A 15,454-nucleotide genomic window follows, 5' to 3' on the forward strand; every position below is an offset into this window, starting at 1 on the left:
CCCCAGGGCAGCCTTCCTCTATTTCAATGTGAAATTTCCTAATATTTAAGCGACAACAAATTCGACATCATTAAATACAACTTTCAGACCAAAAAAAAAATTACGGGCTGAATCCAACCTACTTATTTTAATCTGTACATTTCAATTATTACAGGAAATGGAGGAAGAAATAAAGAAGAGAGGGAAGAAAGTTATTTCACAAAAGAAGTTATCCTTGGTGTCTATTTTTAATATTTTATTTTTAGACAGAGGAGAAGAGAAAGAGAGGGAAAGAAACATCAATGTGTGGTTGCCTGTCACGTGCCCCCTACTGGGGACCTGGAATGCAACCCAGGCATGTGCCCTGACTGGAGATCAAACCAGCGACCCTTTGGTTCGCAGGCCAGCACTCAATTCACTGAGCTACACCAGCCAGGGTCCTTGGTGTCTTTTAAATAGCAAGCTCCCAAATTCAATAAAAACATGATTTGATTTTTAAAAATATTCAAAGTATACATCATTTTTTAAAGGAGTATATTCGTTGCTGAAAATAAAGCATGCTGTTTCAAAAAACTGATTATTAGAGGGATTGGCTAAACTTAAAATGATGCAGACAGTATAACATTGTCATTCATCTGCCTAAGGACTCATCACTCACTCGCTCATTTGCTTGCTTGTTCGCCCCTTCTTGGTACAATGTCAGCTGATGGTGCTATAGGACACAGCAAGAGGGGAGAGACTCAGTTACTTCAGCAGCTCATAATCTTGTGGGCTGCCCTCTTGAGAAGAGCCCTCCTGGGTCAAATCTCTCGGCTGAACAACCTTGGTCACTGCCGCGTGTGCATACAGTAGGGTCTGCTTGCATTTTTCCAGCATGCGCTCCTGCAAACCCAGAGTTTAAACCCAGACACTCCCCACTGGGCCTCAGTGTCTCCCTATAAGCATCAAACTGCCTTTTACCTTAGTGGCCTTCAGCTTCCACTCATACTGATTCCGTTCATTTTCCAACTCTTCCACCTTGATTTTGAGGTGCTTGAGCTCTTGCAGTAACTCCTAGGGACATGAGGGAGAAAGACAAAGTTCTGATGGTTACCGAGCAGGACACTGTTCCCTGGATCTACAACCCTGGTTAAACTCATGCACAGAGGATGCCTGGGGCAAGAGCAACCACGACATACTCTACACTGCAGTTCGAATCTTAAACACGGTGCTGTTTCAGGAGAAGCTGTGTGGCCATTTAAAACGAAGGCCAGGGAATTCTTGACATAAGAAAGAGAAAACTTGCCCTGGCTGGCGTAGCTCAGTGGATTGAGCACGGGCTGCGAACCAAAGTGTCGCAGGTTCGATTCCCAGTCAGGGCACATGCCTGGGTTGCAGGCCATGGCCCCCAGCAACCGCACATTGATATCTCTCTCTCTCTCTCGCTCTCTCTCTCTCCCTCCCTCCCTTCCCTCTCTAAAAATAAATAAATAAATCTTAAAAAAAAAACCATGAAGATGCTCAAATTAAAAAAAAAAGAGAGAAAACTTTCTGCTTATTTTTAGAAGCCGTTCTGCCTGCCCCTTTCTGACACCCACGTCCTATTTGGGGTGTGCCTCCCTCAAACACATATTAGTAGAGGCAGGACAGGTAGGGCTTAGGAGCAAGAGGAAAAGCGATGTAGAAATGAGGAAGCTTCTTACAGACAAAGTAACAGGAAGCAGGTTAATTGGGAGCATCTTTTTGTGCCAAGTGAGGGATAAAGAACCCAGAGGAGGGGTCAGTGATCCTGAAAGGCTTCACAGAGGAAGTGACAGCCAGCAGGACAGACATAAAACACTGAGGAAACAAATGCCAAGTAGCAAAGGCAGAGGCCAGTCTGGGAATTTCAGTTCAGGGAAGGGGGTGGGTTTAAAGGAAGGAGGGAGGGAAAGGCATCGGGGAGAGGATGAGAGATGAGACCAGGAAGATAAGGCAGAGGCCTGCTGAAAAAAAAAAAAGGCTTTGGATGAGAACATAAGGATTTCTGAGGCCACTGTTTGGACAGTAGGGAGCCACTGAAGGTTGCTGAGTGGGGAAGTGATATTTTAACAGCTTTCCCATGGTGGAGCAGGAATCCAAACCCATATTTTCTGACTCCAGGGCCCCTGCTTCCTAAACCATCTCTTCGGCAAAGATGAAACCTTTGATCCAAACCAAGGGTCCTTTAACAGACAATCGGCCCTGCTGACTGGTTCCTATCAGAAAAATTAGCATTAAAAGTGATCTGTCCATAGACTTTCTGGACTCCAGACTCATCTAACAAACTTCCTACTTAACCTGCCCACGTGGATGGCATGCAGGCAACGCATGGCTGGGCCCAAGTGGAACTGTTGTTAATCACCCCATTAGAGTCCCCATCACTCTGCATGGCAGCTCGCCCACCAAATCACCTGTGCAAAACCTGGGGTCCATCCTTGGCATCTCCTCTCCCTTTCCTCCTACATGTGCCATTCATCCCCAAGCCTTGTTAACGCTTCCTCCAAGGAAATAACGTGAATCTCTCATTGTCTCCAACTCGAAACCACTACTCTGGCCTGGCTGTTAGTGTTGCTGGCCTGCACAGGCCCTTCGTTGGGTGCTCCTTTGTTGTCTTACCCTTCTTGAACTCACCGACCCCCACCGCATCCAGAACAATACCACTAAAACACAAAGCTGACCCTGACACAACCCTGCTCCTCAAAGTTCATAAACTTTAACCCATGACCAATACAGCCTGGACTGACACGCGTGCAGCCTGCCTCGAGTATTACCCTGTCTCCTGTTCCTGTTCCTGGTCATGCTCCAGCCACACTGGGAACTTTTTAGTTCCTCTTTCTGACTTGGGCCTTCACACACACTATTTCCTCTGTCGGGAACTGCTGGCCAGGTTAATTCCTGCCCATTCTTCAGGCCTCCCTCAGCAAAGCTATCCCAACCCTCACCCTCCATCAGGTGCCCCTGCTGTACCCTCTTGTGGCAACCTGGATATCTCCCACACCATTTGCAGTTAAATATTTGCTGGTGTGATTGCTAATGGCTAGTTCACCTGCACTGAACTCCATGAGAAGTTTTGCTAACCTCTGGCACAAAGTAGGTATGCGTTATTTCTTGATGAATGAACCCATGAAATTCAAGTCATCGTCTAAGTGGCCTGGAGCTCTTTGCCTTCTGAGATAACCCACCAGAAAGTTATGTTGCTCACAGTTGAATTTTGCAAGGTAATTTATTAAGATTTTCTTACAGCTGAGGGGAACATTTGTTGATGCCCTTTAAAAACATCTTCCACACTTAAGTGTACTGTATCCATGATCTACAGTGTTAGATCTCTAGGCCTGCTAAGAGTTGCAGCTGAGCCAGGATCATTTTCTGAGAACTTTTCTGGCCCTGCCTACGGAAGCGCCCGGCCTATTGACAGAACCGGATGTGTGCAGGTTACTGCCTCAGGGGATGCCACTGTGGGGACCCAGGGCAGGATGCTCTCTGGGCTCTTGTAACCTCCTTGGCAGTTCTCCTTCTAAGCTGTCTGATGCCCATCACCCGCTATGAACACTGGTGCAGATTTTAACTTCTTTTAGAAGTTTTTCTGGTGTAACCATTCAACATGCCCCAGCACCCTCTCAGGTTTCCCTATCCAACTCTAGATTTATATCTTGGCTCCTAATTTTTTTCTGTATCCTTTAATGTAGGAGGAAATCTTCCCCACTGAGTGCCTCCCCTAATGCCTAAGTGTGGGTAGAGACTTTCAACATATTCCACGGTTGAGTATGGGTCATGGTAACTTCCTGCCAGGCTGAGGCAGACCCTCTGCAGTGCTCATAGCTACCGAGACCTGAACTTTCTCTTGGGCTCCCAAGTCCTCTGACAGCGGACCTTGGGGGTGCAGGCTCATCTCTGTATGGCTGCCATCACCAGGCTCCAGTCACGTCACATCAGTGTGAGGGGCCAAGTCCAGAATCTCAGTCGGATACACCCCACAGGGCCCAGAGGTGCTGTAATCCCTTTAATGTGATTATGTGAGGAAATTCTTCTGGAAACTCAGATGATGACTTAATCATCACAACAAGTAAAAACGTGCGTACTGTGTTCTTGCTGGGGAAAAACCTCTTTAAAAATAAACTTGAAAGGATTCTTTCATAATGCTATTTAAAAAAAAAATAAAGGAGATGAAATTTCCTTTCTTCTCCCAGCCTGGAAGAGGGCCTCAGTGTCTGCAGTGTACTGGGGGCAGTCCAGAGGCCTCCTTTTGCTCAGATGCCCAGTACTCACTCCCAGACCAAGGGAGATAAGTGCGCCACCTGTCCACGGGTGGCCTCACCTGCTCAGACCCTGCTCAGTGAGGGTCCCAGAGCTCGCTCAGCTCACGTCTTGCAGGGAGTGTGTGAGTCCCAAATTCTGCCCAGAGGTAACAACAGATCCCTGTTAAGCCACGGCACTCTATTCTGGTTAGGAAAAACCCCAGCCCCGCCACCGGTGAAACACTCCACACATGCATGCTCCGATATACTTAAGTGAGGTTCCTACAGGTGACCCCTCCCAACGGGCACAGTCCTGGCTGCAGGCCTGGGGCTCAGCCACACCGTCGCCGGCAGCCACCTCCTCAGGGTGGTCCCTACTGAGTAAGAGGCGCTCTTGAATCTGCCTGTGGATGTCCAGCTGCAGCCTACACATCTGCTCCTGCAGCTCACTGATCACATTCAGAACTGACTGTAGGAAGGAAGAGAAAGGAGAAAAAGCACTCAGGGTCAGTTGGCTCTCAGACACCGAATTCCCTAAGGGAGCACCATGGAAGGAAGGAAGGAAGGGTATAGAGAGTGAGCAGCAGGGGGCACCCAGCGGGCACTGTTTGTGACCCCTGCTCTCTTTACAGGAACCAAAAGACATGGCACTTTTCCTGAGGCCTACCCCATCCCTGGGCCAGCCTTGCGGTTTGAACAAACACCTGGTAGCTCCTTGTGCCATATGGGGTAGGGTGTGAGGGGGATGCTTGCATGTCAACATCTGAGGCACAGAGTCTAGCCACAGCAGAGGCAGGGGCACATGTAGACACACACCTTCATACACGCCCCATGCTTCACATACCATCCCCCCACCAAAACACGCCAGCCCCTGTGTGCAGGTGACACGGCACAAGCCATGCTCATGCGTGCTAATATGCCTCCAACCCTAAACTCTCCCTCATACACTACACCAAACCCTACTCCTTCATTTCCCACTCCAAACCTGAATCCCCTGTAGCCTTAAGAACACTGTGGCTTTTTATGACAACTTTGAGAATAACTGCAATCCTTGGAATTCACAGCTACTCAATTCTGGATCCTTCACTAACAGTTCTCCTGGCCTTTCCTTTATCTACTCCACAGACATTTAGTGTCACTCTTGCAGTGACCAATAGCACTCACAGGTGAGTGGGGACAGACACACAAAATAACAATCACAACAGCTAGCTAAGAAAACCGCAGCACTTTCAAGGAGCAGTGAGTGACTCTGCCTAGGTCAAGAGGAAGGGGATGGGACAAGTCTCAGTGACATCAAGCAGCCACACTGTAGACCCTGTGCCAGGTGCGCAAGTGAAGGAGATGAAGCATCATGGCCTGGGGAGCAGATGATGATGCCATTCGTGGTGGAAAGGAACCCACAGGCTGGTGAGGACTGTGAGCAGCTGATAGTCAGTTGTGGCAGATACCGGCCAGCAGTATCCATCCCTGCTGCGGATGCTCACCAAAACACGAGAAAAACATACACAGAGACAACCAGGTCCTGTGGGGAAATAGGGACAGAATGGCCACTCTCTCTAGTGGAGAGCATCCCGTCTCCATTCTCAAGCAGATTTTTATTGAGAATACTGACTTAGTTTGTGGATTCACAGTCTGGCAGAAATCATTTCCACAGCCCCGAGTCTCTTCCCAGAGGCCTCCTGTGATCATGCCTGTCTTAGGCGATTCCTTCCGTGGGAAATCTTACCCGTCATTGGCTAACTGATCAAGCTTAGGAGGTCAGGCACAGAACAGGCAGCATTCATGCGAGGGAAATAAGTTTTGTCTCCTTAGTGGCTCCTAATCCAGAGGTCTCTCACTCGGCCTAAGTCATGGGGGGTTATAGCTTCCTGAGACCAGGCAGGGCGGTCCCCAACAGGCAGGGACAGGGATTTAAGGAGACAGCTGGCAGTAGAGTAGAACAGAACTGGGGGGAGAGCAGCCAGTCGAACTGTTTAGCCCCCTTTCTATCACCTTTACCGACATCCTCAGCACTCACACCTGGTGCTGAGAGGTCTACCCCCTTGCACCATGGGTACTAGCCAGGCATGCTGGAGGAGGGTAGCCAACCCCAACAGTGACAGTGTTATCTAAAAGAAGAACAGCTGCCACTCCATATCATGTCATTCTATAAATGTCCCCCCTATTTTAAAGATTTATTTCTAGAGAGAGGGGAAGGGAGGAAAAAAGAGAGCAAGAGAAACATTGATGTGATAGAGAAACATCAGTTGGTTGCCTCTTGTACATGACCAGACCAGAGACCAAACCCGTAACCCATGAATGTGCCTTGACTAGGACTCAAACCAGCGACCTTTTGCTTTGTGGGATAATGTCCAGCCAACTGAGCCATACTGGTCAGGGCTATATATCCCCTTTTCAAATGTAGAAGGGAAACTGAGGGTCTACAGGACAGGTTGGGGGTCTACGGGGCTGAAAGGGTACTGGGCTAAGGCCCCCACGCCAACCTCTTCTTCTCTCCAGTGATGCCATTTGGACTGGGAGAGCTTATGACACTGTCATGAGCAGCCTCTGGCCTTCCAGTCACTCTCCCCTTGAACAAGCTCACCTGTTTTAACCCACAGACAGCCCCAGGTTGTCCTCCCTCAGGGTCATCTGTCTAACAAGCTATTTCCCTATGGAGACCAGAGGGTTGGGGTGAAAAGTCAAGGTGACCCTTGTGGGCCTGAGTAAATGCCCAGACCCCAGACCTTTACTTTCCTTTACTGTTATTGGTCTCTGAACCCTGATGGACTCTGACTCTTGGGCTAGACTATACCTACCCTCTGAGTTCTTACCTACAGGCCCAGTGCAGACCCTGGGCTCTGACTTGGTCTTTGTTCCATGAGCTTCTGAGTCCTGAGCCCCTTGCTGCCTTAGCTCAGATGCCTGACAAGGGCAGAGGATTCCTGCCTGTCTGTCCTCAGCCACTAAGAGTCACAGTCCAGCTCTCTCTGCTGCCCTTGGCCTTGGCCATCACTGGAACAAACTAAAGAGGAAAAAATCATCTGCATTCAGTTTTTTCATGCTTTTTATTCTGAGAAGTCTCAGGCTTTTGGAGTTTTCATTGTCCTAGGATGACCTATGAGGATCAGGAAGCTGGAGGAGGAGGAGTTACAGAGGAAGGAGAGGAACAGGAGTCAGTAGCCCCAGGCAGAGGGCTTGGCTAAGCACAAAGGGAAAACAACAGGTTTGAAACAGGTTTCCAAGTAAAAAACAGGAAGGGAGATCTTCCCCAATGGCCTTGACCTTCTCTATAGAGAAGATCGAAAAGTTGCCTGCTAAAAGGACACAGTGAAGCAACAGGGGATCAGGATTTAGAAGTCACTGGGAGGCATGAGAAAAGGAAAGTCAGGCATGGGAAAAGCAATACCAAGGACGGGGCTGCTGTGGCTGAGGCTGGAAATTAATTAGCATGGAGTTTTATTTTTTCGTTTGTTTTGTTTTTTAACATCAAGTCCTGTAACCAAAAACCCTGGGGCAGGAGGAAGGATGGCAGGCTAATCAAAGATGGAGTTGAAAACGATTCCCAAGGTAATGACCAGCCTGCATCTCCCCAAAGAAGGAGACTCAGCCTGTCATGTCCAGCTGAGTTATGACAAGTGACATCATGACACAGTGAAACATGCACAGGCTTTGAACTTGTACAGACCTAGGTTTCATGCCAGCCTGGCACTTTTTTCTGTGTGACTTGGTAAATTATGAAACCTTTCCAAATTTAGTTCCCAAATTTGTAGAACAAGGGTCTCACTACCTCACAGGGTTGTTGGGAGGATTAAGTCAAGTGACACTTGAGTAAAGCACCTGGCATGGTGCGTGGCACAGGGGAGGCAGTGAGAAATGTGAGTTCACTTCCTTCACTGCTTCCCCTGTATCATCAAATGACTTATAAGACATGAACAAGAGAAACTGGGAAAACATTAGGAAAGACCTAGCATTCATGGGTCACGGTTAAGGCCCATGTGACACTGATTCCTGACAACAAAAGCCCAGCAGCCACGCATGCCCTGGCACACACACACTCAGTCTTCTTGGCCTGCCTGTCCTCAGGCCTGCTCTTCTCCCTTACACAATTTTCTAGAATTTCACTGTCTTCTCACTCGTTTTGTTCCCGCCATCAATAAACCTGTCAAATGAGGATGCTGCTGTACCCGATTTTCACCACCTCACTCCCTGCATCCGCACTCCAGGTAGACAAGCTGCCGCTACCACCACCCCTGGGGTACCTCGCTCCCTCAGTGCTGTCCTCCTGGTCAAATCCTAGGCATGTTCTCTGTCTGCAAACCACTGGGCTCCCTCTTAAAGTGGTCCGTGCCCCACCTTACCTTCAGTGATTCTGCACTACCAGGTTTTTCTGATCTCTTTTACTCTTTTTCTGCCAACCTATCTATCCCTCCAGATACCTCAGAGGTACCATGAGAGAAGCACATTTGCAAAGGGGCTTGTACAAAAGATAGAAAGGACAAAGGGAAATGCACCTGCACACACAGCACCAGGAAGGGCAAACCCCAAACCAAAGGACAATGCTGAGGACAATGGAAAGACATTTTGTTAAAAGCTGTGTTCTCAATAAGGTCAAAGAAAGAATGGGCTCAATTCTACAGATGCTTCTGATAGATGCAAAGGACTTAGGATAACAGCCCCCAACCTTCTTACTATAAGCAAACTTTCAGGAATCATCAAAAATCATTAAAAAGTGATTTTTAAGAATTCTAATGTCACCTGATCCATTTTGTCTTTCTTTGGCTTCCTGTTGTCACAACGTCAAGAACTTCTATACCAGCATCTGAATTATAGGCTAAAAATGCTACACAAGCAGAAAGGCTAAGGGCACGTTCCGGTTACTCTCTACAGAAAAATCTTTCAAGAGTGTCTTTAGCCCTGGCTGGTATGGCTCCATGGATTGAGTGCCAGCCTGCAAACCAAAGGGTCACTGGTTCAATTCCCAGTCAGGGCATATGCCTGTGTTGTGGGCCAGGTCCCCATAGGGGGCATGTGAGAGACAGCCACACACTGATGTTTTTCTCCCTCTCTTTCTTCTTCCCTTCTCTGCTCTCTAAAAAATAAATAAATACAATCTCTTTTTTTTAAGAGTGTCTTTAGATACTAATATAGTATACTAGGCAGGGCAAAAATAGGTTTATAGTTGTAAGCACATGAAACACAATTTATTCTTTTATTATTACTTATTGTATTATTTTCCATACAAACAACTGTAAACCTACTTTCACCCCACCCTGTAGACACCTATGGTCATTTGGGTACTAACATGTCTAGCTCTACATTCATCCTAATGTCCTCTATCTTATCCAAGAGACTGCTCCAACCAGTGTTTCGGAAGCCTTGCTGGAGCAAGGACTGACCAGGCCTACCACTACAAGACACGCTCCCAGCCAAGCCAGTTGAGGTCAGTTTGATGTAACTCACTCTCAGTGGACACGGGTCTCTACTTTGTTCTCTGGCCTCTCACAAATCATCATAGGGTTGACCCCAAACACTATGCTAAATTTTGTAAAACCCATCTGACTTTCTTTGTCATGTAGAAGGAGGGGGAGAGGGGGATGAAATGGAGGAGGAGGAGGAGGTTTACTTTTAGTTTTTAAACAAATCACTGGATTCCTGAACGTTTGCTTATGGCAGGAAGTTTGGGGACTGCTGTCCTAAGTCCTTTGCACCTATCAGAGGCATCCATGGAATTGAGCCCATTCTTTCTTTGACCTTATTGAGAACATAACTTTTAACAAAATGTCTTTCTGTTGTCCTCAGCACTGTCCTTTGGTTTGGGGTTTGCCCTTCCTGGTGCTGTGTGTGCAGGTGCACTTCCCTTTGTCCTTTCTATCTTTTGTACAAGCCCCTTTGAAAATGCGCTTCTCTCATGGTACCTCTGAGCTATTTCTTTTTATCGGTATTATTTGTGAGATAGTGCCATCAGAACTATATTATTTTAAAGTAGTTCCATGTTCTTGAGTCATCTTCTAATTTGTTTCTGAACTTTCAAAGTTATGATTTGCATTGTGCATGACTATCTATGAATATTTTTTCCTCCCTCACTGTCATGAACTCTCAAATGACAATGACCTCTCTTTCTCAAGGCACCCATCACTTTTATTGCATAAACCAGCTTCTCCCTTTGCTTCAACATTAGAGTTGGACTGGTAGTTTTCCCAGTTTCTTTATCAGCCCTCTGGGTAGAAACTACAAAAAGAAGGTGAAGGGACTAAGAGGCAATTCAAAGACTTAAGTGTTTAGCTGGAGGAGATTTTCAGGAGCTCTCCAAATCACGGCTCCCTTCCATCACTGCCCCTTGTCTGCCTCAATCAGTCTGGGAGCGGTATCAGGAGTGCCTTCCCTTCCTCTGCTCAGTGTGACCAGGGGGTACACCCCAACTCAGGTGGGACACTGTCCTTTCATTCTCCCCACCGGTGTGGTGTTGCTGTTGTCCAGCATGTCCATCCTCAGGTTTGGCATTTCAACTTACTTTTATAATTCCTATCTTCTTACTTTTATTATTCCTATAATTCCATCACCTCTCATAACAGGTCTTTCTTCCATTCTCAGGGCCCACATCATGAAGTCCAGGTGACATTTATGAGGTTCTAATTGCTGTTCTGCAGTTGTAATCTCTGCTTGTTTACTCTTGCTTTGCCAACCATCAGAGTTCTTTTCTGTGGCTCTTTTCTATGTAAAACTACTGGGCACCTCCCATAATCAGAGTCTTTCCAACCCCATCCTTCCTGTTAAACCTGTTCACAATTTTACTGAGTTCTTTTTCTCCCTCTTCCTTTATGTTCAGGTTAACACTGTCCTGGAACTCTTCTGCGTCACAGACAAAAATATAACCTCTGTAGTCTACAGGGTGGTTTGGAAACGTCTGCCAAAATTTCAGATGCGTGTACCCTTCGTGCCATCAGTTCCACTCCAATATCCTCACACATGTACCAGCACTATTCATAATAGCAAGTACTTAGAAACAACTTAAATATTTATCAGAAGAGACTGGTTAAATAAATTAGAACATAGGTAGACAGTGGAATAATAATATGCACACACAAGTATAAATGAGGAAGCCTTTTTCAATGAGGGCGGTGTATGTGTGTGCATATGTTTACAGATGCAGACCGATGGCCAAATAAGTGTGCTCATCTGTGCATAAAATCACTCTGGAAGGTTAAAAAACAAACAGTAACATTGGTTCCTGACTGTTGGCTGAGGAACGGACATGGACGCCCGGCAGGCGTCCCTACAGCCCCAGGCTTCCACAACTCCAGGCAGCAGGATGCTGGCTTGGGGTGAAATCAGAGCCAGACAGAACAGTCTGTGAGACTTTTTGCTATATACACCTGTTTGAACTTTTAATTTTTTTGAATTGTTAGAGAGTATTTTCTACGTTAATAAAAATAAGTAAATAAGACAACACAGGATAAAACCAAGAATAAAACTCTCCTCATCGGGCCAGCTCTTCTCTGAGAAAATACAACCCTCCCAGCCTGGTCACCCAGTTCAGACATCAGACATCGTCCCGTCCGAGGGCCTCCCCACAGGAAGGCAGAGGTGTAGCTGCACCACTGGGGCTGTCAGACCTTCCATTTTCTGCCAGGAAATCCTGAAGATACTTCCTGGCTCTTGTCACGCTCGTGCGTATCCCTGATCAACTGGGCTGACTTCACTTCGCAGCATGTGCTGGGCCTGGGCTCGCCCTCCACCAGCTGCTCAGGCACTCCTTGAAACACCCTCCGGACTGCACTAAGGGACCCCGGCAGGCGTCCCTACAGCCCCTGGCTTAGGGAAGCCAGCCTCCCTTCTCTAAGGAAAAATCCCTCTGAAGGTCATGACTTTGACATGCTGAACTACCCAGGGGTTTTCCTTTGCTTCTGGATCTTTCTTTCATGTTCCGCCCTCCTAACTCCGATTCTTCTTTCCAGGTCAGTCACTCTTCTGCAGTCCTGCTTTTCAGGAGTAAGGCTAATGGATCCAAACTGAGGTTCCCTGAAATGATCAGCCTGATTGCCAAAGGCTGATAAGGAAAAAGTAAAATAAATACAAGACAGCCAGTAAGCATGCACATCTCATCCAGGCCACTGATGGACTCCTGAGCCAGGCTGGCTGCCAGGATTCTCTCCGTCTGACCAGGAACCTGCCCCTCACAGTCCGCAGCCTTTACAGACAACCATCTGTAATCACTTCCACAACTCCGGGCAGCAGGACGCTGGCTTGGGGTGAAATCAGAGCCAGACAGAACAGTCTGCGATGCTCTTGTTAACGGCATCTTTTTTTTTCTTCATTGAAACATAGCATGCAATTTGAGGATAAAACCAGAGTTACATAGGAGAAGCTTATTACAGATCTGACTACCTCAAAAAAAAAAGTTTTTGCCTTTTCCAAACCACAAGCAATCAGGCCTTAGGCTAAACACTGGAAAAAACAGCACTGTGCAGAATGGAAAGCAGCATTCCTTTTACTCAGAAACTACAACCTCTGCTAACCTCAGCTAGCTAAATGTCTCATTCAAAATAAACATCTCCACGCACAAGACAATAATGTAGCTTAAGTAGCACTCTCTGTTTTTTAAGCCTCTGGGGACCCAAATAGTTACAGACAATGTGGAGGTCTGGGCATCCGAGCAAAGATTTTGTTCAATTACAAGAATGAAAAATGTGTTTCCGGTCATGTGGCTGCTCACGGATTGTCACAGGTTTGAACAGCCTAAAAAATTCCTCCAGGTGGAAATCTAATGTTTGCACTAGCAACTAGGAAGGGTAATTAATCTGATAGGACTGAGGCCAGCAGCTCCGATTCTATGTTGCCTCAGAAATGAAAAGCCTAATGGAAAACAAAAACTAAAACTCACACTGAAAAATTTTCAGAAAAGAAAGAAATAAAGCAAATGGTAAAACGACTGCTTTAGCTAGATGTGGCCTGGAAGTGGGAACTCTCCTTCCTTCCAGCTTCCCCACGAAGGAACTGAGGTGCCCAGCACGGTGCTGACTCTGTGTGCTTCCACACACAGACGCACTGACGCCCCCACTCGCACACACACGTGAGCGTGGGTACATGCTCCCTACGGGGGCTGGCTCAGAATCAGGCGTGTGACCCAACTGACCGAATAGGACACAATCGTGAGGCTTTTGCCAGAACATTTACGAAGAGTCTCCGTCAGCCAGGCTCCTAGGATCTAGAGCTGTTGGCGGCCACCTCTGTCCCCACATGGGAGAGCCTTTCTGAGAATAAGGCTGAAACAGAACCAAGTGATACTCTCTAGGCCTGATTTCTAATGACATTGTGAGGTCACCTGGACCAGTGCTGCTGGATTTTTAAACCCTGGACTCTTTAAGTTCTGTGACCTAATAACCCTTCCACTGTTGGAAAAAAAAATTATGCGGTTTCAAATGGAGTCCATCCCCTAAAGCCTTCTCAGAGTCTGCTGAATTCTTTCTTCAAAGCCCTAATGCATGATCACATGTTATCACGCATCTTGAAACACTGGTAAAATTATCTGTAACCCATAGGAAATGTAATAGTTTCTCTGTGAATACTTCACAAGTAGAATCCACCCAACTAATACTTCACACAGTAAAGTTTCAGTCTGTGGGATCTTTGCCTTGTACAGTAATGTATTTAAGTCCACATTCCCATGTCTAGCGTGCTTCACAACACGATCCGTGATTGATCGACAAAACCTGGCTACTACTGTGTGTCCAGCACTATACTACCGACTACACGTAGATTATCTCACTCCTTGCTCAGCACAACCCAGGAAACAGGAACAATGTGTTACTATCTCCATTTTACCGAAGAAGAAACATGGGTTTGGAGGTTAAATTACTTGCCTAAGATGACAAAGCTGCTGAGTAGCTAAGCTTGGATTACAGCCAGGACATCTGCCTCAGGAGCCCGCACCTTAATCACTAGGAGATGCTGTCCTCCGCTTCATGGAGATCTTCTTTTGGCAACTATTGTTCTTACTAAGGAGCATGTTCGCAAAAGCAATGCAAGGAACATGCCCTACATGTTAGAAGTGCCTCAATCACCAGTGTTTACCCAGTGAACACAGAAATATGATAGGTTTTGGTGCACAGTAATGTTTCAACTTCCATCTTTAGACTTTGGAGATGCCTACATGGGGAAAGGGGATGAAGAGAAACCCACTATTTATGAGATGCCAGATTCTATAATAGGGACTTACTTTTATGATTTTATGTGGACCTCACATTGTTATCTACACTGGAGTTAAAGAAACTGAAGTTGAGAAAGATCAAGTAGCTAACTTGTTGGTGTTCATAAAGCTATTAAGCAGTTAGGCCAGTAATTGAGCCAAGGTGTTTCTATACCTAAAGCCCATCTTCCTTCCACATCTCGCATTTCCAGGTAAGAATACAGGGACTTGTAGGTAGAGGCACACAGAAGATGGTTATCTAATGTTCAAACAGGCTGTTTTCTCTAAAATAAAGTTGCTCTGAGCCTGAAAGTCTCTAAATGTTTATTCAAAAAAAAAAAAAAGTCAGTCTAGCATGTTAGCCAATGGCATATTGAGCCTAGAAATTAAGATACAACAAAACAGGAAAACATTCTCTAAGAGAGGCCTGTGCATGGGCTCACCCCTATGATCCTGCAGGAGAAAAGAAATACTGCACATTATCTAAGGCAAGGGTGTCAAACTCATTTTCACCGGGGGCCACATCAGCCTTGTGGTTGCCTTCAAAGGGCCGAATGTAATTTTAGGACTGTGTAAATGCAACTACTCCTTAACTAGGGGCAAGGAGCTTGGTGCTGCCACTGGGTAGAAACAAGGTGCCAGGCCAGATACAACAAGGTAGGGGGCCAGATTTGGCCCAAGGGCCTTATGTTTGCCACACCTGCTATCTAAGGGCTCCCTCTGGGCTAGCAAAATGCACATCAGATTTTGTGTATATGGTGACGGGGCTTGTTAGCCAGCCGACTTCATCCCAGTACCTGGTCATTACCTGGGCTTTCACAGAAGACATCTGCGTCCCTTCACACCTTGTCTGATCCTCCCCTCACTACTGCATCCCTTTCCATCCCTGTCAGCAGCTGGAGGGAGGGCAAAGCCTTCGAGCCAAAATTGGGTGGTTTGGGCATCGCTGCAATTTGCAGCTGCAGCAAAATCTGATAACTGGGTATTAACAGATCATTGCATCTCTAGTGCATAGATGTTTCCGGCAGCTGGCAGAGGCTGGGCTCAGGATTGACCAGACAGTCTGAGTCTT

General features: G+C 46.7%; 1 protein-coding gene across 9 annotated transcripts in view; it reads right to left on the bottom strand.

Moving 5' to 3' along the window:
• The window catches only part of PPFIBP2 (PPFIA binding protein 2), a 129,347-nt gene that overhangs the window by 28,170 nt on the left and 85,723 nt on the right, over window positions 1-15,454 (bottom strand). For 6 of the 9 annotated variants that reach the window (XM_045842468.1, XM_045842469.1, XM_045842471.1 and 3 more), the window contains 2 exons: window positions 4,501-4,683; window positions 940-1,032 (listed from right to left, as the gene is read on the bottom strand). In XM_045842468.1, coding sequence (XP_045698424.1) covers window positions 940-1,032; window positions 4,501-4,683 — 276 coding nt within the window. The remainder of the gene's footprint in view (window positions 1-939; window positions 1,033-4,500; window positions 4,684-15,454) is intronic. The other 3 variants (XM_045842474.1, XM_045842475.1, XM_045842477.1) reach the window with 1 other exon arrangement.

Source organism: Phyllostomus hastatus, unplaced genomic scaffold, assembly GCF_019186645.2.
Source record: "Phyllostomus hastatus isolate PE091 unplaced genomic scaffold, TTU_PhHast_1.1 phas_contig_399, whole genome shotgun sequence".
NCBI classification, from domain to species: Eukaryota; Metazoa; Chordata; class Mammalia; order Chiroptera; family Phyllostomidae; genus Phyllostomus; species Phyllostomus hastatus.